The sequence below is a fragment of the Ictidomys tridecemlineatus genome, chromosome 9 (genome assembly GCF_052094955.1).
Source record: "Ictidomys tridecemlineatus isolate mIctTri1 chromosome 9, mIctTri1.hap1, whole genome shotgun sequence".
NCBI lineage: Eukaryota > Metazoa > Chordata > Mammalia > Rodentia > Sciuridae > Ictidomys > Ictidomys tridecemlineatus.
Genome location: NC_135485.1, coordinates 57800364 through 57827207, shown reverse-complemented (window position 1 = coordinate 57827207; position 26844 = coordinate 57800364). Strand labels below are relative to the sequence as shown.

General features: G+C 40.3%; 1 protein-coding gene across 1 annotated transcript in view; it reads right to left on the bottom strand.

Annotated features, from left to right (window-relative positions):
• Shroom3 (shroom family member 3) overlaps positions 1-26844 on the bottom strand; it is a 300611-nt gene that overhangs the window by 192814 nt on the left and 80953 nt on the right. Inside the window, exon 2 of the mRNA XM_078021435.1 lies at positions 10526-10680. Within this exon, the coding sequence (XP_077877561.1) occupies positions 10526-10680 (155 nt within the window). The remainder of the gene's footprint in view (positions 1-10525; positions 10681-26844) is intronic.

Sequence of the window (26844 nt, the reverse complement as noted above, 5' to 3'; positions counted from 1 at the left end):
CTGCAGCTACCCTCCCTAGATTCCCTTTCATTCTTCCTATCTTTCTCTACAACTTAGTTTCTATCTACTCATGGTTTCTCTTTATTACTTCAACTTACAGCTTTAACCAGTGGTTCTCTGATTCTGCTGCACATTGGAATTATTTAAGGAGGCTTTAAAAATTCCAGTAACCAGGCTACACCCATATCAATTAAATTAGTATCTCTGGAAGGGGGACCCATGCATTAGGCTTTCATTAGGATTTTTTTTTTCCTGGTGGTTGTTTTCAAATCCTTAGGTAATTCTAATGAGTAGCCAAGTATAAGAAGGAGTGGCTTTAAGCCATTTTGATTCAAGAATGCAAAAATTCCGATTGTTTACTTCACATTCTAAATTTGAATTATCCAAATTTATTTGTTCTAGTCCTTGTGTCCACACTTAGAATGGGGTGGGGAAGCGGGGAGGATGCCACCATAACTTCTTTGTGAGCTCAGAACTCAGATCTCATATTCCAAAGGCTCAGACAGATATTTGAGTGCCATTCTTTAGTGGTTGGGCATGGAGTGGTAACTCCAGTTTGGAATACATTTGTTTGAAGTAAAGCCAGACAAATGTTATCCCAGGAATGAAATCGGGTCTTTTATCATCAAACCTCCTTCCTTGGAAAAGAATAGAGTATCCCTTTGTATGTGGCTAGTATTCCGTGCATAGCTAATGAGCATATGTAATCCACTGAATAAAAATAGCAGTTATCTTTATATGCTACAGGGGGGAAAAAATGTCCCTTTTCTTATTACAGTAAGGGAATCTTATTGCATACCTCTCAGGAAACCCAATAATGTGTTACGTGAATTTTCCATGGGAAGGAACAACTGGTTAGGAAATAAAATACTGTACTTCTATACAGTGACATTCAAGCCTAGAACTCCAGAGAAGCCAAAAACTGCTCTGAGTGTGGCCCTAGCAGGATTGAAATACCTCCTCAAAGCACACGGAGCAAATTCCCATGATGCCAGGCCTCTTGGAAAAGTTTCTGAGGGTCGAAGGCCACCGCAGCTGCCTCCTTCCCCTCCTCTCAACCACTTGCTCAACTGGAAAAAATGTTCAGGGGGTAAATTACCACAGTTCTCAGGTCTACTGATTTCCTCTCTGGGGAAGTCTAACCCTGGGTCCTAAAACGGGATGTGAATTGTACTACAGTTTGGGATTTGTACTCATGTCTCAGGTATTTGCCAGTCCCTTGCCTATATTAAAACTTCAAAGACCAGAAACTCACATTAACTAATGGTGGTAGGGCAGAGGGGGCTGGGAGGTCATCACAGATATCAGGGAGACATGCACAGGTGAGAGGTATCATCCGAGACAAAAAAGACTGTCAACAGAGAAGTAAGAATTACATTGTCCACCATATTGGTTGCCAATACTGCTCCATCGCTCTCCTTTCTGAGGGTTCTCCATATTGACATCCCTTCCTGCATCTCCACGGGTGACTTAACCACCCACAGAGAAGAGCATGGGACCCTTTTTATATCCTGAGAAACAGTTCTTGGATTTTACATGGAGCAAGACTATTTCTCCTTTGGCATCAGTATTCAGGTGAGGTGAAAGAGGCCACACGCACGCACACAGATGAGTACCTGGAGTTTCAAGAACAGTTTGCAATTGCTTTTAAAAAGACTGATGCATCTTTCCTATTTGTTCTCAACTCCTACTGCCTGCCCACTTGGTATTTATCTTTTGACATCTTAATTTTACCAAAGGCAGCCTTGTGCTGCCAGAGAACATTATGTCTTCAAATTGCTCAGTCTGTGTCACATGTCCCTATAAAATTCAACCAGTTAATTCAATCTGGTGAATCTGTGGAACAAAAATGCACCAGGCAGTGCAAATACTTGCCTAGGATCCCCTTCCTGAAGTCTAAGCTTCCTTTTCTGGAGTTCAGCTCCCTACCAATGAACCACAATGTGTTTTAGAATCACAAATCACAATTTTAGAATCACAATTCTTTCAACTGAGAATCACCAGACAACATGGCAAATTTGTTATTATTCCTAATCTGAAATGGAGTGATACTTCCCTTCGCAAATACATTTTCTCTGAGCAAAAAGGTTTTACTCCGAAGCCTTAATATCTGTATGTTCTCATTTGCACAAACAGTGTCATTAAACAGAACAATCATAAGAGAATGCAGTCAAGTAAATTTTCATGAGCTGAGAGTATATCATCGAAGTTCCTCATGGAAAATAATGCTGTATTATTTTACTACAATAAAGTATTTTCATATACACTTTCTTATTTCATCTTACAGCAATTGGTATGGAAGATATTATTATCCATCTCCATTTTAAAAAGGAAGCATGGGTCACGTTGTACCATGGCATCATGGTCAGAACCCAGAGGCTGGAATCCAGATTCAATGCTGTCTGCTATTCCCATAGGAGAACTGGCACCTCACTGCTGCACAATCTAGCTTGCAGATTGTTTATTTATATGAGCAAAAGAAGATGCTTTTCATGTTTTAGAAAATTTTTGACTGTAAACTTCATTGCTTAACATACAGGGATTTTTGCTTTTTAAAGCTTTTAATGAATTGTTTCTTTGAATTGTTTCTTTAGAGTACTTTAAAATAATTAAGAAGAGATATCAGGGCTTAATCAAAGCAAATTGCTTTAGGAATATAGATGCTTAATTAAAACTACACTGAGATTTCATCTTACTCTAGTCAGAATGGCAATTATCAAGAACACAAGGAACAATAAATGTTGGCGAGGATGTGGGGGAAAAAGTACACTCATACGTTGCTGGTAAGACTGCAAATTGGTGCAACCACTCTGAAAAGCAGTATGGAGATTCCTCAGAAAACTTGGAATGGAACCACTATTTGACCCTGTAATCTCACTCCTCGGCATACACCCAAAAGACTTAAAATCAGCATACTATAGTGACAGAGCTACATCAATGTTCATAGCAGCTCAATTTACAATAGCTGAGCTATGGAACCAACCTATGTGCCCTTCAATTCATGAATGGATAAAGAAAATGTGATACATATACACAAAGGAATAATACTCAGCCCTAAACAACAATGAAATTATGGCTTTGCAGGTAAATGGATGGAGCTGGAGAACACCATGCTTAGGGATATAAGCCAATCCCAAAGAACCAGAATTCTCTCTGACATTCGGATGCTGACTCACAATGTGGGGTGGGGAGTGCAGATTCATCTATTAGACAGAGGGAAATGAGGAGAAGGGAAGGGCAATGGGAATAGGAAAGACAGTAGAATGGATTGGACTTAACTTTCCTATCTTTATATATAAATACTTGACCAGTGCCATTCCACATCATGTCCAACCACAAGAATGGGAAGTTATACCTGTGTATGTATAATAAGTTAAAATACACTCTACTGTCATATACAACTAAAAAGAACAAATAAAAAAATAATTAGATCACACACACAAAAAAAATAGTGCATTTTCATGGAATAGAGTCAGGAAGGCGGATCAGGGTAGGGAGGTGGCAAAACAGGGTTAAGGATGTGGGGAGGGGTGACATTCTAAGAAATTATTTTCATTTATAAACTGTGATCATGAGTTGGAAAAGGAACTGGTTTGCCCAACCCTTTTTATTAATAGTTAATAAAGTTAATTTTGTATCCATTAAGAGGGCCTTAAAAAACATTCACTCATTACAAGATACTTCTTTCAAGATCATTGACTTGCAAATCCTGGGCGAGTTTCAGAAACTCCATCTAGAAATAAAAGGTCACAGAAATCTGACACAGAGGTGGCAAGTGTGTGAGCTAGCCATTCCATTCCATTTCAATAATGTCATCACACCCATTTGTAAAAAAGAAACTATCCTGTTAACCCTCAGAAATGTGGACTGGTTCACTCAGAGGAGTGTGGGCCCGAGAGTGGTAGAGAACTTAGTTACAGTGCCATTTTTATGAGGGAGGAAGCAGCTGCTAACGCCACACACTTTTATTTCCAGCCAGCAACTCTTAGGGCCGGGGCTGGGTGTCTGCAGCAGCCCTGTGTTTCCCCTGAACTCCCACAGGAAGTTCAAGGTCAATGGGGAATGCCTTGTTGCCTTTTCATTTAGAATGTTAAAAATCAGTTTGGTGTTTCTTGTTTGTTGGTGGGTTTGTTTTGTTGTTGGTGGTGGAGTTTTTGTTTTTGAATCTCATTTTTAAATTAATTTTTTATTTATATGTGATAGCAGAGTGCATAACAATTCTTATTATACAAATAGAGCACAATTTTTCATATCTCTGGTTGTATACAAAGGATATTCACACCAATTTGTATCTTTATATATGTACTTTGAATAATAATGTCCATCACTATGGTGGTAGAGTTTTTTTTGTTTTGTTTTGTTTTTTGTTTTTCTGTTTTTTCAGCCACTCAAATATTTCTCAAAGAAGAAGGCCACAGAGTGGAAAGTACTCTTCCCAGGTTCCATTGCCTGAAGTGTCTGGAGACCACTAAACCTACATTCTCAGAGACCCACGTTCCTATTTTGACTACTAGCATGTGGCCTGGGGCAAGTCCCTACCTGTCTTTGGATGTACTTCACTCATTTCTACACCCAGGCAGACCCGTGGGTTGAAAGTCATGAGACCTGAATTGTCCCTCTGTCCTCACTACACAGGACAAATAGCCCAGCCTGGAGCACACATATTTTAGGCAGGTGCTTAACTGTTTTTTACTTATTCAGCCCTCCTTCCTCCCCAGTCTCTCTTTTCCCAGTAAAATGTGACCTCCCAGTACTACTTGTACATACACATACACAGTCAAATAAAAAATAAGCATCCCTTTCCAACTGGTTTTCAACCCACAGAATAAACAGGAAGGGTCAAGGCTATACCAAACTTGAAGAGGTGGTGGGGAGTCCACTTTGAAAAGGAGCTTACTTTTCTGAACCCTCTGCTCTGTGTGAAGCTTTCTCTCTCTGCCCAGAAAGATCATTTCCAAGCCACGCTCCACCCATTCACGGGGAACCCCAGTCCCAGTACTAGAATTAGGGGCTTCTCAAAGAAGTAATTTACTTGACAAAAATGCATTTTGTTTTTAGTTGATGCATGATATATAATTACCATACTAAATACTGGACCCTCATATTTCTCAGTTAAGCCTCACAGAGATGAAACGATTTGCCCAAAGTCAGAGCTAGTACCTAATAACCCTCAGACTTCAAACCAGACAATTTCAACCTTTATCACCCTCTCATGTATTCTCTCTGGCTTTCGCCTGGCTGGTATGAGTCTTGTCAAAAAGTATAATACCAGTCACTATGAAATATAAAGGTTTTCTTTACCAGCTAAAAATAACAACAAAAAATAAATAAATAAAATGTAAAGTAAACAAAAACAAACTAATTGATGCCAGATTTAAATGGGATGGATGTAGAAGCTGAAAGAAGGATTGGCTCCACCCTGGAAGTTGGGGGAAAAAAATCAGAACTGGAATTAAGGACTCAGTGGGTATAATGTCATTCTGATGATCTGATTGATGAAAGAAATCCGAGTCTCAAAGTAAAAATATATGTTTAGGGTTGAGTTTATAGTTCAGTGGTAGAGTGCTAGACTAGCATGTGTGAGGCCCTGAATCTATTCCCCAACATGCAAAAAAAAAAAAAAAAGAAAAGAAAAGAAAAGAAAAATGTGTTTAGTTGAATACACAGCAATTCTGGAGGGGAAATGTAGCCTCTCATTTTTCAAATTCAGGTTTTAGGTTATCCATGAACAGCAGTGAACGTTCCCTACGGTAAAAGTCATTTGTGTCATATTCAGGGATGTTAAATCAAACGTGAAGACCATTTCCTTTGCCAGTTTCCCTTCTGAAGGTTACCTGGCCCTCAGACAAGTATTTTATACATACCTGCCAAATAAAGTTTCTCTGTTGGTTTCAGAGAAGATCTGGAGTATTGACCTATTCGTGTCCATGACTGGTTTCCTAATTAATGTCCTTTGTACTGTCCTTGCATGCCACAAAGGTTTTCCACCCACTGGGAGATGTTTATTTTCCTTTCGCAAGGTCTTTTCTTTGACCCACTTATTTGATCATTTCTTCTTCATTTATCCAGCGCCAGCTGTGGACCTTCTCTCTTTGTGCATCAAGCGTCAGACACATTCCCCTTGCAGCAGCCACCCTGCCTCTTGGCTCCTCCTCCCAGGGAGGGCTAAGCTCTACCCTCTTTATGGGTCAGCGGATCTCCAAAGGTCTTTGACCCACAACTCACTTGAGACTTTGCGTTTCTCTTGTAACTGTAGCCTTTTTCTACTTTTGATTGTTTTCAGTCACTGGGTAAGATACCCCCAAAATGTATGTAAACACCTCTACTCTGCTCTGAATTCTTGGCATTTTTATGACGGAGGTGGAAGCCAGGAGGGTGTTGCCTTCGCCCACCCAAAACAACCTTAAAAGAGGTAGGTAGAGCCCGGGCTGCTGACATCTACATTTTGACTATACAAATAATTTCTCCAGGAAACATACCTACTCTCCCTAGATTGTGTTTCCAGGCGGTCATCCTATTCTTACTTTGTTTGAAATATAGAAATAACTTAGAAAAAAAAAAGAAAGTGGATAAATGAAATATCACAAGTTGTTCTCTCAAGAATTAAATCGAAGGAAATGAAATCTCAGGATGATGATGCGTGCCAAGATAAAAAGGTACAACTTCTCAGGCAATGACAGCTCTGCTACTACAGAGCCAGGTTGATCCAGAGTGAGGTGACTTCTAGTGGGATCTCTGAAAGGTAGGGCAGGAATGTCCATCCGAGTCTCCTCAGGATCCCTATCCCTAAGATTGTGCCAAGAAGACAGCTTCCTTTTTCTCAGACTCTGAGAGTTCAGCTATAAAAACCAACAGATAATAGATGATATAAGACATTTTCAAAAGGGCATCTTAGAGACAAAATGTTTCCCACACCAGAAGCAGAGAGTGCAAGACTGCTCCTGTAACCTTATCATTTCATTAGCATATCTAAAGAAAGAATGTGTCAATCAGAAAAGGGATTTGGTGTTGACACACAGAGAAGAAATGAGAATGGAGAGGAGCTGTTTCCTAGCATGATTCTCTGCGGTTCAGAGGAGAGAGTCCCTGATTTGTCTATAGGAGCATCTGGGCTGCCTGACGACTAGTCCTCAGTGGGCAGATGGGCCATTTGGCCAACAGAAAGGATGCTAGCCCACACTGGCACCCACAGATCCATGCTCCTCTCTCTGAGCCAGAGTTTATCACACCAATGCCTGACAATACCTAGGCTTCCTGTTTTGTTTTTCTGTAGGGATGAAGTGTGCTTATTCTTGGTCTAGTTTAACTATTTTTCCCACTTAAAGTGGTCTTTTTCAAACTAAGCTAAGGCATTGGCATTCTGATTTACATCCTTCAGTTTCCTGAGAGTTTGCATAATGTGACTTAACAAACCTAAACTCCATGATCTCTGGGACAGTCCTGACCAGTTTTAGATCTAAAAGGCTGGGTACCAGCCCCTAAATGGAATAAAACGGGAGCTTTCAGATAACCGGGCATCCAGCATATTTGGTAATATGGCAATGCTCCTCCATGTTACCACAAACCTCTAATTCGGTTCAGAATAATAATGATGAAATATTGCCCATATACTAAATACTTAAATTTTATGTATTAAAATCCTTATACTGCCCTTTTGAGGTAGGCATTATTATTTTCCATGCTACCAAGGAGGAAATGGAAGTTTAGAGAGGCCCAAGGTCACACAATTTGCAAAAGACAAGGTCAGAGTCCCATCTCAGGACTGTATTCCAAAGGTTCCCCTAGAAGTAATTTAAGCCTCACATCACCATCAACTAGACAACATGTCCAGAAAGCAGCACAACTACTCTTCACAGCCAGGAACAGGAAAGCCTATACCACAGTCCACAGCAGGAGTGCGGATTCCACTGTTGGCCTTCCACAGGTAAACACCTTCGGCACTCTTCTGGAAACAGGGAACAGGCCTGATAATTCTGATTCTTTCTATCCATCCGTTTGAAAAACCACTACCACGATTTGAAATGACTGCTTGCTTTGCTCAAATCTTAACCCCCGAGGAATGGAGCCTATGCGGAGAATTGGCCAATAACAATATAAATAATACCAGGAGTATCTCTTGTTACCATGCAGAGTAGTCACCTTAATCTTCCCTATTATCTTACTGAGAGTTGAACTTCACACCCCCCAACTTTAGTGCAGTATAACTAACAAAACGATAGATATTTAAGATGTACAATGTAATGACTTGATATATATGTACATTGTATAATGATTATCACAAATGGATATACACATATACCATCCCACATTGTGTGTGTGTGTGGGCAGGTAAGGACACTTAAGAATTTCTCTTAGCAGGTGTGGTGGCATGCACCTGTAATCACAGCTACTCAGGAGGCTTAGGCAGGAGGATTGAAAGTTTGAGGCCTGCCTAGGCAACTTATCAAGACCCTATCTCAAAGCAAAGTAAGAAGGGTTGAAGGGATATAGCTCAGTGCTAAAGAGTTTGACTAGCATGTTGGAGACTCTGGGTTTGATCCCCAGTACTGGGGAAACAAACAAAACCAAAAACTACTCTTGTAGCAAATTTCAAGTATATAATACATCCTAGTCACTAGGCTGTACATTAGATCCCTAAATCATACCTTTGGACCAATATCTCTCCATTTCCCCCAGTCCCAGGCCCTAGAAACCACCATTGTACTTTCTGGTTACCTCTTTCATTCCTACATATAAGTGAGATCAGAGTATTTGCCTCTCTGTGCTTAGCTTATTTTACAAAAGGTTCTCCAATTTCATCTGTATTGTCATAAATGGCACAATGTCCCTATTTTTTATGGCTGATATGTGTGTAGATGTGTGTACTGCATTATATATGTATGAATATAAACACAACTCATTTTCTTTACCCATTCCCCACTTGATGGACACTTAAGTTGTTTCTGTATCTTGGTATAAGGTAGGCATTTTAATCCTCACTTAAAAATAAGGAAAATAAATCTTTTTCGATGTTGAGTAATTTGCCCAAAGTCACACATCTAGAAGGCGATAGCCCCAGAATTTGGACCCAGGTCTGATCTGACTCTGGTGACTTTGCTTGGGGACACTGCACCACTGGAAGCCAGAGAGGCACAGATACACAGCACACTGATTGAGCAGATTCACCAGAGCCTGGAGATACAGTGGACCACACCTTTGGCTTTGTTCTTGGTGGTTGGGAGCAGCTGCTACTCCCCTGAAACACTGGAGGAATGAATGAATCGCAGGATTAATTGGTCTCATAAGAGACCATCTCTGGCCTGATGGGATTCCTCCTTACCTTCCACAACTTGAAAACGGTGGTCACTAATGACTCCAAAAGTTATAGTCAACTGAATATCCTCAAATACTATAACATTGGATTCCATATGATGCAGATGAAATCCAGTCAATGAAGAAATATCCAAATACATAAAATGTGCAGGTCTAGGGCTGAGTAGGTCAAGGTAACACTGCTCCAGTAGCATGATGAAGCAGAACCAGCAATCTAGGCTATTCTGGCTTTTCTTAATCTTAAGAGGTTAAGAGGTAATTTAATCTCTTGCCTGTAAAATGGGGATAGCAACGACTACCTTAGGGACTTTCATGCAGAGGCTAACATACAAGGGGCTAACATATAGAAACACCTCAAATAGCACTTGGTTTATAATAGGCATTTAAAAAAAAATCAATTGTCTTCCCTTTTCCATAAATAATTCCAAGAGTTGGTTTCTGGGAGTACAGAGCTTGTTACTTTGAAGTATAAAATCCAATCACAACCAAACCTTTTTCAACACAGGAAGTGCCGCAGTCTGGCTGGGCACAAATCATGAGCCACTGAAGCAGGAACAAACTTTATTTCTGAACTCCACCAGCACACTCTACACAGGCTCCCGGGAACTCCTCCCCAACCCATGAGGCTTGTCCAGGAACCAGCAGCCAGAAATATCCTCCAGAAAATCCCTCCTCCTGCAGTCTACCCAAGTTCCTGGTCACCACCACCCCCCACCCCCATTATTTTGCTGCAGCCAGACTGCGGCAAGGAAGCACTGCTACTGAGACCATAAAGCTAGAAACAATATAAAAGACGAATTCACCTGTTTTCATAAGCGTGGACTAATGGAATGTCACCTAAAGCTCCAAGCCAACTGCTTTTGCTAGTCCCTGGAGACAATGTTGCCTAGAACTCTGACCACAACCTGGGTGACTGTCACTCACCCAGAAGATTAGGGAGTACAACCAGGTCCCTCCTGACAGGCCAATACCTTCTGGGGAAAGGAGTGTTTGAAAAGATGGGCAGACCCGTGTCTGAAAGGACTTCACCCCACTTCCTCCTCACAGGCCACAAAATGGGCAAGAAGAAAGGAAAGGGAGAAAAAGCACAAGGACCCCACACAGAGGTTTAAAGACAAGCAGCCAACCCTGAAATTCCCCAGCCTTACCCTTAACAGAGTGGAAAGGCCAAGCGAGGGGGTGGGAGGAAGTGTGGGGGCCAGTGTCCACCTACCTGCGCACCACCAGCCGGAGGGTCTTGTAGGATCCTTTCACAAGGGAGACGGCCTCCCTTCTGGAGCTGCTCAATGTGACCTCATTGATGTGGATGACCTCATCCCCGGCTTGTAGTTTGGCAGTCACCAAATCGGCTTTGCCCCCTTCTTCAATCTGCTCAGAGAGACAAGAGAACCAGAAGTGAACTTCCCCCAGCCTGGGTTCCAGCTGACAGCCCCAGGCCCTTCCTGGACTCCTGCAGAGCCTGATAAACCAGCTCTGATGGAGCACACCCTTGCACCCAACCAGAGGGTAAGCTTCCAGAAGGCAGACAGGTCTTCTGTTTTCCACACCCTCAAGCACTCAGCACCACTGCCCGGAGTGTGCTCACAAAAGTTAGCTGAAAAGATGAATAAAGGCATTTGCATCCAAAGACCACAATCTCAGGGCACTCAGGAAATACTCCCCTCTTAGATCTCCAACTCCCCAGCCCACATGCAGCAACTAGTTTTTTGGGGTTTTTTTCCTTTAGAGTTGAATTCTTTTCACCTCACTTTTTGGCCCCAACTTAAAATTCACTGGATGCGTAAAGCAGCACAGACAATGGAATTTACTCAGCACTAAAAAGGAGTGAGTTATCAAGCCATGAAAAGAAATAGAAGATCCTTAAATGCATTTGATGAAATGAAAAGCAGCCATTCTGAAAAGACTCCATACCATATGATTCCAACTACATGAGACTCTAGAGACAGTGCAAAAAGATCCTTGGTTTCAAGGGGAGAGGGAGGAATGGATAGGTGAAACACGGAGGCTTTTTAGGTAAATAAAATGATGTGATACCGTAATGGTAGACACATGTCATTGTACATTTGTCAAATTCAACAGAAGGTACAACACCAAGAGTGAACCTTGCTCTAATCTATGATTGACCAATGTAGCCACTGCAACAAATATAGTACCTTGGCACTGCTGTCAACTGTGGGAGAGGCTAAGAATGTGTGGGGACAAGAAGTACATAGGAAATCTCTGTACCTTCTGCTCAATTTTACCATGAACTAAAACTGTTCTAAAAAATAAAGTAATAAGTCATAATTCATTCAACAAAGATATTCAACACCTGTATTATTCCAGAAATTGTTTTGCTGTTTGGGCTCTAATAAGGAATAAAATAGAAGGGGGGAAAAAAACCCCTTTGTTCTTCTGGTGTTTAGATTAACAGGTGGAGGAGAAGAAGCCAGCGACAAATATAACACATAGGTGTAAGTGATACAGCATGTTAGTGATTGATGATGTGTTCTGGGAATAAACAGAGGTAAATAATGCTTGATCCAGAGACCACAGGCTAATAGTAGTTTGATATCAAAAATGATGAAAAGGAAGAAGAGGGAACAAATGAAAACAAAAAACTGATTCATATTTTCTTTTTTTCCACAATTACTTTCCAGAATTGCCTATTAAAAATCTTCAATAGGTCTTAAGATATGTAACAACATATATGATTTTTTTTTTTTTTTGGTACTGGAGAATTGAACTCAGGGGCACTCGGCCACTGAGCCACATCCTCAGCCCTATTTTGTATTTTATTTAGAGACAGGGTCTCACTGAGTTGCTTAACCGCCTTGCCGTTGCTGAGGCTGGCTTCCTCCTGAGCCTCCAGACCTGCTGGGATTACAGATATGCGCCACCACGCCCAGTGAACATATATGATTTCAACGATATAAAATAGTTTAAATTTATAAATTTTGCCCTTGTATAACTTTTATTTTAATATTTGAAATAACCAGCTAAAAATAATTTTTCTATTAATTTATTATTAAATTATATTTATGGATTTATTTTGAAGGATGAGAATAACATATAAAGTGTGTAAGGGGTCAAGGGAGTAGGTTCCTACCCTGCTGAATCCATATTACTCTCTGAAGGAAACCATTGACTGCTGTTCAGTTTATGCATTTCATATGTTTTTTTTTCTCCTTGTTATAAAAATGATATCACATGCCACAAACCTCCTCAAGCCTTTTTGGCACTTGAAGGAGCAGCATTAAAGTGAGGTGGTGAAGAATCTGAGGAGTCAAACAGATAAACTAAGTGAGAGGAAGTTACCTGTTCTCTCTGAGCCTCGAACTCATCTACTAGTGATGACTAATGATGTTACCCACCTGGCAGGACTACAGTGCGTATTAATGAGGTACACCACATGAACTGTTAAATGCAGCTGGTTTACTGTAAGACCTCAAAAATGGTAGCTATTGTTTTCATATACTATATAGCGTGAAGATATTGCCAGTCATAAAATAACTTTAATAACATCTTGGTTGTTCATTGCACAATACCGTACAGTGTAAATATCTCTTGGTGAATTTAACCATTCTGTATTGATGGTCGTTTCTTCCTGCCTTTCTATGCATCTCATCCTACTAAACTTCACTTCTGACCTTCTGCAAATTCACTACAGCTCTTACATACTGAGCACACTCTACCATACAGGCTTTTACATCATTTGCTCGAGTTTTTCTTCTGCCTGGATTTCTCCCCCCCCCCCCTCCCCACGCTGGCCTCTTCAGACACCTAAAAGCTGCAGTATACTATAATGGTCAAGGTGCTCTGGAGCCAGAATATATGGCCCTGTTTCTTAAGAGCTGTGTGGCTTCGAACAGGTTATTGAACCTTGCTTTTCCTGGGTTTCCTCTTCTGTAAAATGATAATACTTACCACATACATTGTGAGGATTAAATGAGTTCAAGCAGATAAAGTGCTTAAATAGCGACTGACTCACAATATTATTTGTTAAAGTTTAGCTATAATTACTACCCATCCTTTGAGGTCAGGTTCAAGTTCCATCACCTTCAAAGCTTTCCAGGCTTCTCATCAGTACCCACCTCACTGCCTTGCCCCATGCATTCTGACCTTTAAAAAGTAAACTCTAGGGCTGGATATAGCTCAGTGGTAGAGCACTTGCCTGGCATTGTGAGAGACCCTGGGTTTGTTTCCCAGCACTGCAAAAAGAAAGAAGTAATCACTCCCCTTGCCTCAGTTTCAAATAACAACCCCTCACCCCTACTTAAAATAATATATAAACTGAAATGTGACATTTGAAGAATTTATTATTTTGATACTACTTTAATATGCAGCTGTGATTATCACACCATCCTTGGGCAAAGTTATTCATGTCTATGTCTGATGCCTGTTCCCTGCCCAGCTTGAACTGTGAACTCATGACTTCCTTTTTACTTCTGCCAGAATGCCTCACCAGATCTTGCACATAGGACCTCCTCAGAAAAGACTGGTTCATTTATTCAACATTTATTGAGTAGGTGTAGAGATTAAAGTTGGGGTACAATGATGAACACGATAGATGTGGTCCTGCTCAAGGTGCCGTATGTGGATTGAATCCCCTCTGCATTATTTGTTGACAATTTCAATAAAATGAGAACTAGGATGTGATCAACTTCTTACATGAAAAAGGAAGTCAAGAAAACTCATTGTGTAGCTTATTATCATGTCCTCATGATGGATTTTATGTGAAAGCAAACATGAGGAAGAATGTCACTATTTCACTGTTATTCACTGTTCTCATAAACTATGTGTTGACAGAGTTTCTCAAATTCTTCTTGTTGCACTAAACTTTTAGGTATAAAATGCTCACCTTTTCAAAGTCAATTGAGGTAATCATTTATGAAATTGAGACAGTGAGGGCTGGGATGATTTTTTGAAATGGCATTTATCAAATACTAGCTGGGCATCTACTACCTGCTTGTTTTCTTGCCTTGCTGAGGATAGGGCCCAGGCATGTTAGGCAAGTGCACTACACTGAGCCACACCACCAGCCCCTGCTCCATGATTTGATTCTCACATCTCTCCTACTTTCTCAGTGACTCATGCTGTCTCAGGGTTTTAATTATTATCATTAGATGACTTTTATTTCTTTTCTCCAACACTAATCTTTTGCACAAACTCCTATCCTGTATTTTTAGTTTCTTGTTTTCTCTTACTCCTTTCTTTCCCTCCTAAACCTATCTTCTTCTTCTTTTTAAATATTTTTAGTTGTAGATGGACATAATACCTTTATTTATTTATGTGGTGCTGAGGATCGAACCCAGGGCTTAACACATGCTAGGCAAGTGCTCTCCCACTGACCCACAACCTGAGCCCTAAACACCTCTTCTGTTACAAATGTTCTCTTTATAACCCAGACTGACTCCATCTCTCTCTCCCTCTCCCAATTTCTACCTGTCTTGAGACAAGCCTTAGTCACCATCTTTGTCTTGGGTATTTCAGTACATGCCCTATCTCTTCTTTTAGGTTTTAAACTCCTAAAATTAGAGACTTGTGAACGCCTTCTTCCATTCATCCTAAAAATATGTTTTTGAGCATCTAACATTGCTAGGCACTATTCTAGGCCTGGGGCGATGTCAATGAAGGAAGCAGACCATACTGGTTTCTTTCTTAGAGTTCACATTCTAGAATGTTTTCAGTATATTTCACATCTGTGTATTTTTAAGAAAATACACATGCTCTGTGGCATGTCAGAGAGCCTCTGGTGATACAAACAAGACTGGATTATTCTCGAAAGCCCTTTGATTGATTCATATAAACAAGTCTTCCTGGGAGGTCAGGCCATTTCTAGTGAATAAGAGAACCTCATCTACCTCGTTTCAGCTAGCTGGGTTATAGCCACTGTCCTTATGTGTGGATTACCTAGGACTCACCCCGCCTCACACCCCTTCCTCCTTCACTCCTGCTGACCTCATTTGGTTGCACAGGGGTCAGTGAATTCGCTATTTGTTGGCCGTTCAGTATTAAACCTGGTTACCAAGCAAGTTGAAGATATTGGCTCGAACAAGGCTGTGACTTACCTTAGTCTATAACATTGTTGCCATACATTATCACAAGTGATAAATTAAAATGTTGACGGGCTTTCGCAGATTGATGGCAATGTCCTGAAACTGACTTAGGTTTATGTTGACTATTCACACAGTTCATCTAAAATCATTGTTAGGACTTTTTTTTTTTTTTTAAAGGATATTTACAAAATATTTAACAATAATCTTCCGACCTATTCATCAAAGAGAATTATACTCTTTCTAATCTTGCACCCCACTGATCCTGACTGTCAACAGGATTCGGTGAGAAATGAAGCTTATTATTTTAAACCTTTGGACCAATACTTGAGCAGCTAAAGAGGTCACTGGAATTGTTTGTCCAATTTCACCTGCCTAGAATTTGCTTATTCCAAGAATGTGATTGTCAACAGGTTAAATGACTTCAGATAACACCAGGTACATCCTGGTGGGAATCCCAAGATACAAACTAAGGAGAAGGTGTGTATGCACCCAGGGGAGCCCAGACCATAAGCGTGCTTTCCTTCTCTAGAATATTAAATTTATCCACACATATAGGATCAAGTTGATTTTGTTTTAATGTCTCACTGTTCTTTTTCTGACATGAGAGGGGTTAGTGTGTGTTTTTTAGACTGTTTATAATATTTTACACATATTTACAACCTTGCATTGGCCTGCACACAATAGGTGACTTCACAGCAACTTGCTGTGGCCTCAGCCTGGATGCTTTCCCCCAGGTGACCTTGACTTTCTCCCTCAATCCCCCTACCCCCAGCCAGGTCTGTATCCAAATTTAAATATGTAAAAGCTGGAAGAGGCCTTTCCTACCTACCCCTCTAAAATTTCTGTGTGTGTGTATGTGTGTTTGTGTGTAGGGGTGTGTGTGTGTGCTAGGGATCCAACCCAGAAGCACACGCACACCCAGCACATTCTCTACCATCCAATTACGTTCCAACCCTGTACTATGGTTTTTTTGTTTTTGTTTTTGTTTTTTTGGCACCGGGGACTGAACTCAGGGGCACTCGACCACTGAGCCACATCCCCAATGCTATTTTGTATTTTATTTAGAGACAGGTTCTCACTGAGTTGCTTAGGTCCTCACTAAATTGCTGAGTCTGGTTTTGAACTCATGATCCTCCCACCTCAGCCTCTCAAGCTGCTAGGATTATAGGTGTGTGCACCACCGTGCCCAGCTCTGCACTTCTAAAATTTTAATTTTCCATAATACTTCCTTCTCAATTTTATTTTTTTTCTTCAGCACTTAATTCATGACATATTTTTTACTTACGCATCTTGTTCTTTGTCTGTCTCCCCCTAAAATTCCAGCCTCATGGGAGAAGAGACTTATGTCTGTCTTGTTTGCTATCGTATCCCCAAAGCCCAGGACAGATTGGGGAATAGAGCAATGGGCACTCAATTTTTATTGTAGCTCATTATTGTAGCTACCAATTGCTCTAATGAGTTTATGGTATCATCTTTATTGTTACAAAGTCCCCTTAAGGTTATTATAAATGCCCTCCCCCTTTTTCATATTCAGGATGGAACCCAGGGCACCTTATCACTGAGCTACACCCCCAGAACTTTTTATTTTTAATTTTGAGACAGGGTCTCACTAAGTTGCTGAGGTTCTCAGCTACATTGCTCTGGCTGGCCTCAAACTTGCAATCTTCCTGCCTCAGCCTCCCAAGTCACCGGGATAATTATAGGGTTATGGCACTACGCCTAGCTAGTTGTTTTGTTATGTAAATGAGAATACTAACCTGCAGAGGAGCAAAACAGCTTGTTCAAAGTTGCACAGTCAGTAATGAGAGAACTGGGAGTGGAATTTCAGATTCCGACTTCAAAGCCCACATTCTCCAGCCTGCTGCTTCTGAGAATCCTCCAGATCTTTGTCTGTCCACTAATATTTCTTCCCTTTTCTGCCTAATCCTTCAAGTGCCCTGGAGACCTGACACCCCACACTTCTGTGTGCTGATCCTTATCTTTCAGGGATCCTAAGAACTCTGAACCTATTAAAGGGGCTTAGAAGTCCAACAGAATTCCCTGTTTACCCCTGAGGAAAAAAAAAATATGGCATACACTGCCCTGGGGCAGGGAAGTGGCCTTGCTACATAACACTGAACACATAATGCCTCTTATTTACATGTGCCATTTACAGTTCTATCTGAAGTTTTATTAAAAATCAAACTTACCCTGCAGACATCTACCACAATTAAATTTCACCCAGGAATTATTTCTAAACCTTTGAGTGACTGATTTTTCCTTTGCTGATTTTTGTACCCTGATAATGACTAGGCAGGAGCACAGGGAAGAAGGGGCTGTTCAAGGGCTCACAGTTAATGTAAGGTAACACACAACTTGTTTGCTGTTTTTTTGCCATTGGAGAAATGCACTCTATGTTAAGTGTAATAATGGTACAAAGAAAATAAGTAGAATATAGAAAGATTTTTTTTAAAAAGATAAGTAGATAAAGAAATACATTAAAAACCTTTTGGACAATGCAGTTTTTTTTCTCTGGGAATGGTCATTACGGACAACATGGTATACATTGTTGGTTTGAAGCATTCATAAAGTGGGGACAATGAAATAAAGGAAAATAAATGAAAGTTCCTCCCACCATCTATTTCTGGTTTTCGGGTTGTATGAAATTACCAGCATTTGGTGCGGGGGGACCCAGAACTAACTGCTGGGCTTTAAAACACAAGAGAAGCATTTCAGTGAGTTGTACGTAATGGCACAAGGGTACAGATGTGATGCCTCCCATGGTCCCCACCTGCTCTCAGCTAACCCCAAATCATTAGGCTCATATTGTTGAAGATTCCTTTACCAGGTCACAGAATGGTATGTATTGTGGCAGCAGAATGTGTTCACTCCCTGCAGGCAGGGAGTCAGGAATCCTGAGCTCCAACCCCAACCCCAGCCTTTCTACCTACAGGACCCAGGCTGGGCCCCTCCTGTATAAAGTGTGGATAATGTCGCATGTTCTGCATCATGCTGAGACAGAGCCTTACAAACAGAAATGTGTCTTTCTCATATTTAAGATGACCAACAGGAAATACTCTACAGTTTTTTTAATACATACATACCCCTTGATATTAAAAATTATGTAAACACTTTTGTTACTTTTTAGATAGGTGGTTTGTTATTCTTTTCAAGTTTCATAACCTGGATGGGAAGCAGAAGGAGAGAGGTTGAGGCAATGTGGTATATAAAAAGGGGGAACTCTGGCATCGGACCAACATGGGTATAAAGCCCAGTCTCCAAACAGGGTGATCTTAAGCAAAACATCCATCTACTCTGAACATTTGGATTTGTACTCAGATATGGAACCAAGAAAACAAACCACAGAGAGTCGGGGTGAGGATCAAGTGAATGAAGACACAAAAAAAATCCTCATACCATAGCAAGGCTTTATGAATTGCATAGTTTTATTTAATAAAATTATTATTTTTGTTTTCCTCACAATATGCACATTAGCAACTGCAGAGAACAAGGGGGAGAATTTACTGGGAACAGGTGAGAGATTCTTTTCTTCAAGTCAAAGAATGAGAGATGATTTGATTTATAACTGAAACAGGAGACAGTCCCTCCTTCGGAAGGAAGTTTTTGTTTCAGAGACAGGTCCCAGGGCAGGAAGTTACCCGGTGACATCCTATGGAACAGCCGCATGAGCAGTGGCCCTGGAAAACCAAGATGTGCTGGCAGTTCTTGATTTACTGCTCATTGGAGGAAGGAACCCAAAAGTAGGATCAAGTCAAGCTTCACTGAAGCCACACAAGCCACTCGGTTTTCCTCACTGCTTTGAGGAAAGGTCACAGACCCTGTCTTCCCTGAGATAGTTGATGCTAAAAAAAACAAATTTGGGGATCATTAAAAACTGATTCATCAGTATTTGTTTCTGTCTATATAGTCCCTGCCTCATCCTATAAAAGATTGGAGGCAACTCCTTAGAAATATAAAAGAGGAAAGGAAATAGTTGAGGAATCTGAGTAAAAGTGGGGAAGTAATAAAATAAAAAAAATAAGGGCAAGACTAACTGCAAGGAATACACATGAGGGGATTCTTGTTATTGAGCTGGGTAGTCACTATCCCAGATCTCCATGGTTATAAGTTTTCACAGGGAGGCAAAGTCTTCCTAACTCAAAAATACTCACTAGCAGACAGAACCAGTCATGAAATAAGGCCTCTGCAATCCTCCCAGGTGTGGGACAGCAAACAACCAATACAACAAATAAGATGCGAATCAACGGCATAGTCAACTGGAATATCTTCTGAATAAGGCAAAACATAAACCATTGAGGCTATCTTAAAATTTTGTACAGAAATTAGAACCCAGACCGTCAACCTGATTGAATTCTTCATTCTGAGGATATATTTATAACTTACATTTTTTTAAAGAGTAAGGTTAAACCAATTTATTTTCATAGTCATTTGTCTCAATTTGCAACTTTATAAAAAAATCTAAAATCATATTTTGGTCCTTGATTTAAAGTAAATTCTCAGACAGGTGCAGTGGTGCACACCTCTAACCCCAATTACCCGGGAGGCTGAGGCAGGAAGATCACTAGTTTGAGGTAAGCCTGGGCAACTTAATGAGACCCCATCTTAAAATAAAAATAAAAAAGATTAGGGATGTTGCTCAATGGTAGAGCACTACCTAGGTTCAATCCCTAGTACTGCAAAAAAAAAAAAAAATACAACAAGTAAATTCCCTTAGTAAACTTTTTTTGGTACCAATTGTTGTTTGCAGATAATAAAGGCTACTTGGAATAGTATAGTGCAAATCTGGCTCTAAGCTTTTCAGTGGCCAAAGCACAGCTTTGATAGAAAAGCCCTGGTGTATAATATAAAACCAGGAAGTCATTGTGGAAAACTGGAAATAATGGTATTAAAATCTACTATTAGAACTCGAGCCCAAAATGACTATTAAGAAGTCTAAGAAGATAGAGACCATTCTTTCTAAATTGCTTCGTGTTTGGTTTCACAGTGTCACATGCTATGTTAGTTAGCTTTTGTCACTGTGACCCAAATGCCTAACAAAAACAACTTACAGGAGAAAAATTTTGTTTGGGCTCACAGTTTCAGAGGTTCAGTCCATGGTTGGCTGACTCCATTGCTCTGGGCCCAAATGAGGAAGAACATCATGGTGGAAGCGCCTGGCAGAGGAAAGTGGCTCACCTCATGGCAGCCAGGAAGAGGGAGGGGTAGAGAGGTAGAGAGGAAAAGTGCTTGAGCAGAGAAGCCAGGAACAGGATATAATTCCTAAGGGCACATCCCCAGTGACCCACTTCCTCCAGCCATGCCCCATCTGCCCACAGTTACCACCCAGGAGTCCATTCAAATTCCTCCATTAAATGAATTGATTCAACTGACAAAGTTACAGCTCTCAACATTGCCTAAAAGCCTCACCTCTGAACCTTGCTGTATTGAGAACCACGTCTCCAAAACAGGAGCTTTTGAGGGAACATTTCCAAATCTAAATCATAATATATGCTAAATGCCAAATGAGCACAATGGTGTCATTGATGTTCTTCAGCAAGTATTCCTAGCTTTCCGCCTTGGCTACAAGGGAAATAAATGCTCTTTTGCTGAGTGTTAGGCTGGAACCCGCGCTGTTGGATGGAACCATGAAACTATTTCTGTTGAATGTGCTTTGGCAGAAGAAACATGTCACGTCCACCTCTCCCTGTGTCCTTTTCCTTTGTGACTAATGATGTTTGACATGCGGGTCCTTCTGTCAGCTAGTGTCTGAGTGGGAAAATGAGCTGCTCTCCTGCAGATAAATCATGGACATAGAATGAGCAAAAAATAAACCTGTGGTTTAAGCCGCTGAGATCCCCTCTTTTCACTCCATTCAGATCAAAGACTAAGGAAGGCATTTTTTTTTAATTTAAAGGCATTTATTTGTATTTTAAACCAAACCTCAAATATTTTCAGGCAATTTAGCATGTTTTTTCCATATTCCTAAGAAAGAGTCACTGAACTGCCCTTATTTGTTTATGTTTAAATCACAATGTTTTTAGAATTTAAACTAAAATTCTACTGTATATATTCATGGAAGTGCAATATATTCTGCATATATAACATACATATGTATAGAACATTTATTTTTTATGTACACATATAGAATATATATAAACATATTACAAATAAAAGGAGAAGTTCTTTTCACTAACCATATCAATAGAGAGCTGTGTCTTTGGAAAATAAATAAAATCTACAAATTACTTGTGTACTTCATGTACTTTACAAATATACAAAGTCTACTTTTTTATTGCCAAATAGAAATAGAACCCATGGTTAAATATGCACACAGGCAAACACACAAACATGCCACCCCACCTCATTTTAGCTAACAATTTCCAACTCTTCTTTCGTTAGATTTATATCAAAATTACTGACATATTAAAATAATCAGGCTTTCATTTCCCCTATTTCTGGTCTAGGAGAAATTCCAGTGGTTACAAACTGAAGTGAGTGACAAGGAGAAGAAAAATGAAAAATATCTCAAATCTTTCTCTCATTTTTATTTTTGGCAATACAGGAAATGGAACCCAGAGTCTTTTGTAAGTACCTCACCACTGAGCTACCTCCTCAACCTGTAAATCTTGTATCTCTGGGTTCCATCCCCTGTATTGCCAAAAATAAAAATAAGAGAGAGAGATTTGAGAGATTTGTCATTTTTCATACACACACACACACACACACACACACACACACACACACCAGGGGTTGAACTCAGGGGTACTTAACTACTGAACCACATCCCCAGCCTCTTTTTTTGTATTTTATTTAGAGACAGGGTCTCATTAGTTTCTTAGGACCTTGCTAAGTTGCTGAGGCTAGCTTTGAACTTTCAATCCTCCTGTCTCAGTTTCCCATGCTGCTGGGATTACAGGTGTGTGCCATCATACCCAGTGAGCATCTCTTGATATTTTAAATGATCATCTCTCCCCCCACCAACAAATGCCTTAGCTCTGAAATCACCAGCACGGAGCAAAGAAACTATAATGTGAAAAAGTAGATACTTCTCTCTTCTAAGATGAATTTAATGAATTCCTAACGATTCAATCTTAGGCCAGATATTCTGCTTTCCAAGGAAAAGTTCACACAAGCCAGAGAATCAGGAGACTGATTTTATCCTCTTGAACTATTTGTTTCCAAAAATTTCCCCAATACTTTTAGACTTATGATGTCAAGAGATTTTATGGTTTTATAGTTATGGTTTTAATATTAGTACTGGAAGTTGGCTTGCAATAGGCAGGACTGAAATGTGACAAGGGTGGCCATTAATACTATTATCTCAGAAGTCCCAACTTCTTTGTTTCTGCAAAAGAATTATCAGAGATGGCTGTGCTAGAAGGAATCAGGGTAATAAACCTCACAAGGAGAGATGGAAGGCTCCCCTCCTGTCAAAGATAACTGTCCTATTAGTCATCACTAGGAACCACAAGTATTTACAAGCTGCATGAGATTCTGGAGGCTAGAAAGATACCTGAACAGTAAATGGCACAAGGAGCTCTTCACTCTGTAGTTCCTGGATGATGTGTTTACTTATATCTGAGGCCACATGGTGGTTAAGCCTTGCAACCGGACTGCTGGCTTCAAATCCTGCCTAAGCTTAGAAGTTATGTGACCTTCAACAAGTTATTTATCTTTCAGTGCCTCTTTCCCTTCCTGTGAGATAAAGTTAATAGTACTTCATAGGATTGCTATGAGGATTAAATAAATTAACGCACGTAAAACATATAGAAAAATGTCATCTCATGTAGGTTCAAGTTGCTTTCAGACTTTTATATTCTTCTCCATACAGTAGGAATACTGATGCCTCTTTTCTATACCTTACAGTGTTTTTTAAAGGGTAAGGTTAGAAATATTTTATAAAACACTTTGAGAAGTATAACATGGAACACTAAAGTGATTGAGTGACTCTCTCAGCTTGGAAGCTGGCTTGGTCATTTCAATCATTCCTAAAAGAAGGCTTCTGATCTCATGCCAGACCCTGAGAATGCTGGGAGTGTGGGCTACAACAGTAGAGGTACCCTCAGCAAGAAAGCAAAGGAAGGAAAAAGTGAGGGAAGAGAACAAACATCTCGGGTCACATCTACTATCTATTAGGAGCTGGACCTGCAGAGGGTCCTTTAATTTTCATCAGTACATATGAGGTAGGTATTTTGTCAAAACACAACACAACAAAACAAAATACAAATGAACATCAGCAAGATTAAATAAGCTGAACACATTCTCAAAGATATAAATAGCAGCAACAAAATTCAAACTCAGCTGTCATAAGTCAGAGGCCATCACGAATGGTGCTGTCCTATTCTTGTGTGTGTGTGTTTGGTGTATATGTGTGTGTGTGTGTGTGTGTATGTATGTATGTAGCTGGGGATCAAGCCCGGGGCCTTGCACATGCTAGCTAGGCAAGCTCTTCACCACTGAGTGGACACCCCCAGACTTTTCCCATCCAACTCTAACACAGGCAGCAACCACCCCTTGAAATACTGAAGCCATGCAGTGTGATGGTGTCATTGAACAATGAGAGCCAGTGTGACGGTGGTGGTAAGGAAAGGTGGCACACTGATCAGGACAGTCCACCATTCTCCTCAAGGGCAGCAGGTTTGGGAAAAGCTGCTGAAAAGGAGATGATCATACAGCAGCTGGATGCTCTGGCCACTAGGGGGTTAGCTCTACCATGCCTGGCAGCATCGGCAAAGACGACCTCATGTGTAGATAACAGCACCAGAAAAAGAACAAATACAGGTCGTATGAATAAATAAAGGAAGGAAATAAATAAATAAAGGAAGGAAAAGTACAGTGGGCCCTTAATCTTAAGGATATTTTAAAATCCTTCACAAATACTCCGGTTCCAGAATATTCTCTAAGCACAATTTTGAGCTACTTGCTACCAGACTCCCTGCTATGCTTCCTTCTTCTAGTCATCTGCAAAGTTCACACCACATTTCTAATTCCCTGGAGGTTTTTACCCCCTGACTCACTGTCAGACCTCTTGCCAACATGACTCCTGCCAGCAGTCTTGGTGATGCCCTTAACCTCCTAGATGATCCTGCAACACCTGAGCCCATCTTCCTTGACTTGTTCCCCCAAGCCATCTTGTCTACACACTTCCTGGCCAAAGTGCAGCTCTTGTCATTACCAGTGTGCAGACTCTCCCTAATCTCAATTTCAAGCATCCCACTCTGACCACTTCCTTCTATCTATCTATCTATCTATCTATCTATCTATCTATCTATCTATCTTTCTTTCTTTCTTTTTGGCAACAGCTTTATGATATAATTTAAATATCATAAAGTTCACCCTTTTAATGTACATAATTCAGGGTTATTAGTACAATCATGGGCTTATTCAACCATCACCATCTCTCCCAAAAGCACTGTACCTATCCTCATAGGTATGTTTGCGGGGGTGTGTGTGTGTGTGTGTGTGTGGTGGCTTCACCACTCCCTACCCATCCTCTCATTGTTCCCAGCTCAAGGCAGCACCCTACTATTTGTCATTATAAATTTGTCCTTTCTGAATATTTCATGTCACACAAAACATGGACTTTAGTTATTGACATCTTTCTCTTAGCATGTTTTCAAGATTCATCCAAATCGTAGCATGTATTTTATTGCCACATAGTATTCTATTGTATGGATATGCCATATTTTATCAACCTATTCATCAGTTGAGGGACTTCAGGGTTATTTCCACTTTATGGCTATTATGAATAATGCTGCTATAAACATTTGTGTCTAACATTTAATGTGCACCTATGTTTCTATTTCTCTTGGACATTCTCCTAGGAATAGAATTGCTGGGTCATAAGGTCACTTTATGTTTAACATTAGTGGAATTTCCATAGTTTTCCAAAGTGACTGAACCACTTTATAATCATACCAGCTGTGTATGGGAATCCAATTTCTCTACATCCTCCTGAATGCTTACTACTATGTCATTTTTATTACAGCCACCTAAAGGGTGTGAAGTGATATTTCATGTGGTTTTGATTTCTATTCCCTCCTAACTTTTTTCAGACCGTTTTCTCTAAAACTTTTATTCCAAACATTTTTGTTCATTTGGTTTTGTTTTATTTTGAGACAGGGTCTTGCGTTGGTGCCCAGGCTGGCCTTGAACTTGTGATCCTGCCATCTCAACCTTCCCAGGTCTTCCTGGGATTACAGGAAAGCACCATCCTATCTGGCTCCAATTTTTTGGATCCCATCCTTGGTTCTATGAATCACTGTTTCCCACCGTTTCATGTGTTGACTCCCCTTATAATCCATCTTAACATCCACAAACCAACATTCAAATCAGCTATTTGCATAAAATCTCAGTTCTTTTGCTCTTCTCTCACTTCCTCACACTCAACTGGCAAAACACCTAGTTAAATCAAGCTCTCCACCTACTTCACATTTTTATTTGTGCTGATGAAGGTGGCTTGTCTCAGTTTAAATCCATGCCTGGAAGCTCTAAATCTATTCACTTGGCAATTCCAAATCCATCCATTCTTCTGTTCCCTGGTCAATTTTGTAACTTTATTATGGTCCTGAAGTTTCCAAGTTTTCTATCAACTAAATTGACTTTGCTTCCTATTTCACCAAGAAAACAGATGCAAACAGAAGACAACTAACTCCTCAAGTTACCATCTCACACAGACCTCTGTATCCATATCTCTCCTTCATCACCATTTTTTTTAATATATATTTTTTAAGTTGTTGATGGACCTTTACTTTATGTATTTGTATGTGGTGCTGAGAATCGAACCCAGTGCCTCACACATGCTAGGCGAGTGTTCTACCACTGAGCTACAACCCCAGCCCCAACATTTCTATTAATAGGAATGGAGCAGCAACATTCTTCTCTATGACTGTCCCCTTTCTTTGTACACTAGCTTCCCATGTTTTACTATTCAAGGATACCATTTCAGCAGTTGTCTCAGTCTTTATCACATTTTCCCACTCTATTAGATTATTCTCATCATTGAAAACTGTTCTATTATTTCTCCCATCTTAAAACAAAAAAATTCTATCACACATTCCTTCAAGTTATACCCCCATTTCTCTCTATAGCCTGGGCTCACATACGCAATTGGCTGCTGTTGGATATTTATTTGGCATTCAAATTTCACAATGCTAAAATTAAATTCCTAGTGTTCCCCCCAGACCTGTACCTTCATGGCAAACAGCATCACTGCTCTTTCAACTTCTCAGACCCAATATCTTGAAGATGTCTTTCTCACATTATATTCTAAATCCACCAGCCATCTAAACTGCTCTCCCTTCCAAATATATTCACAGTGTGACTCCTTACCCACACCATTTCTGACCTCCTCTGACCTGCTGCCATCTCCTGCCTGGATTATACAGTAGAATCCTTACAGGTCCCCCTGCTTCTTCTACATGCCCCTTCTCCTCTTCACTCCATATTCCTGCCCCATAATGTATTTTCAATACAGCAGCCAGAGCCATAGCAGTTTCTTTCAAAACTAAGTCAA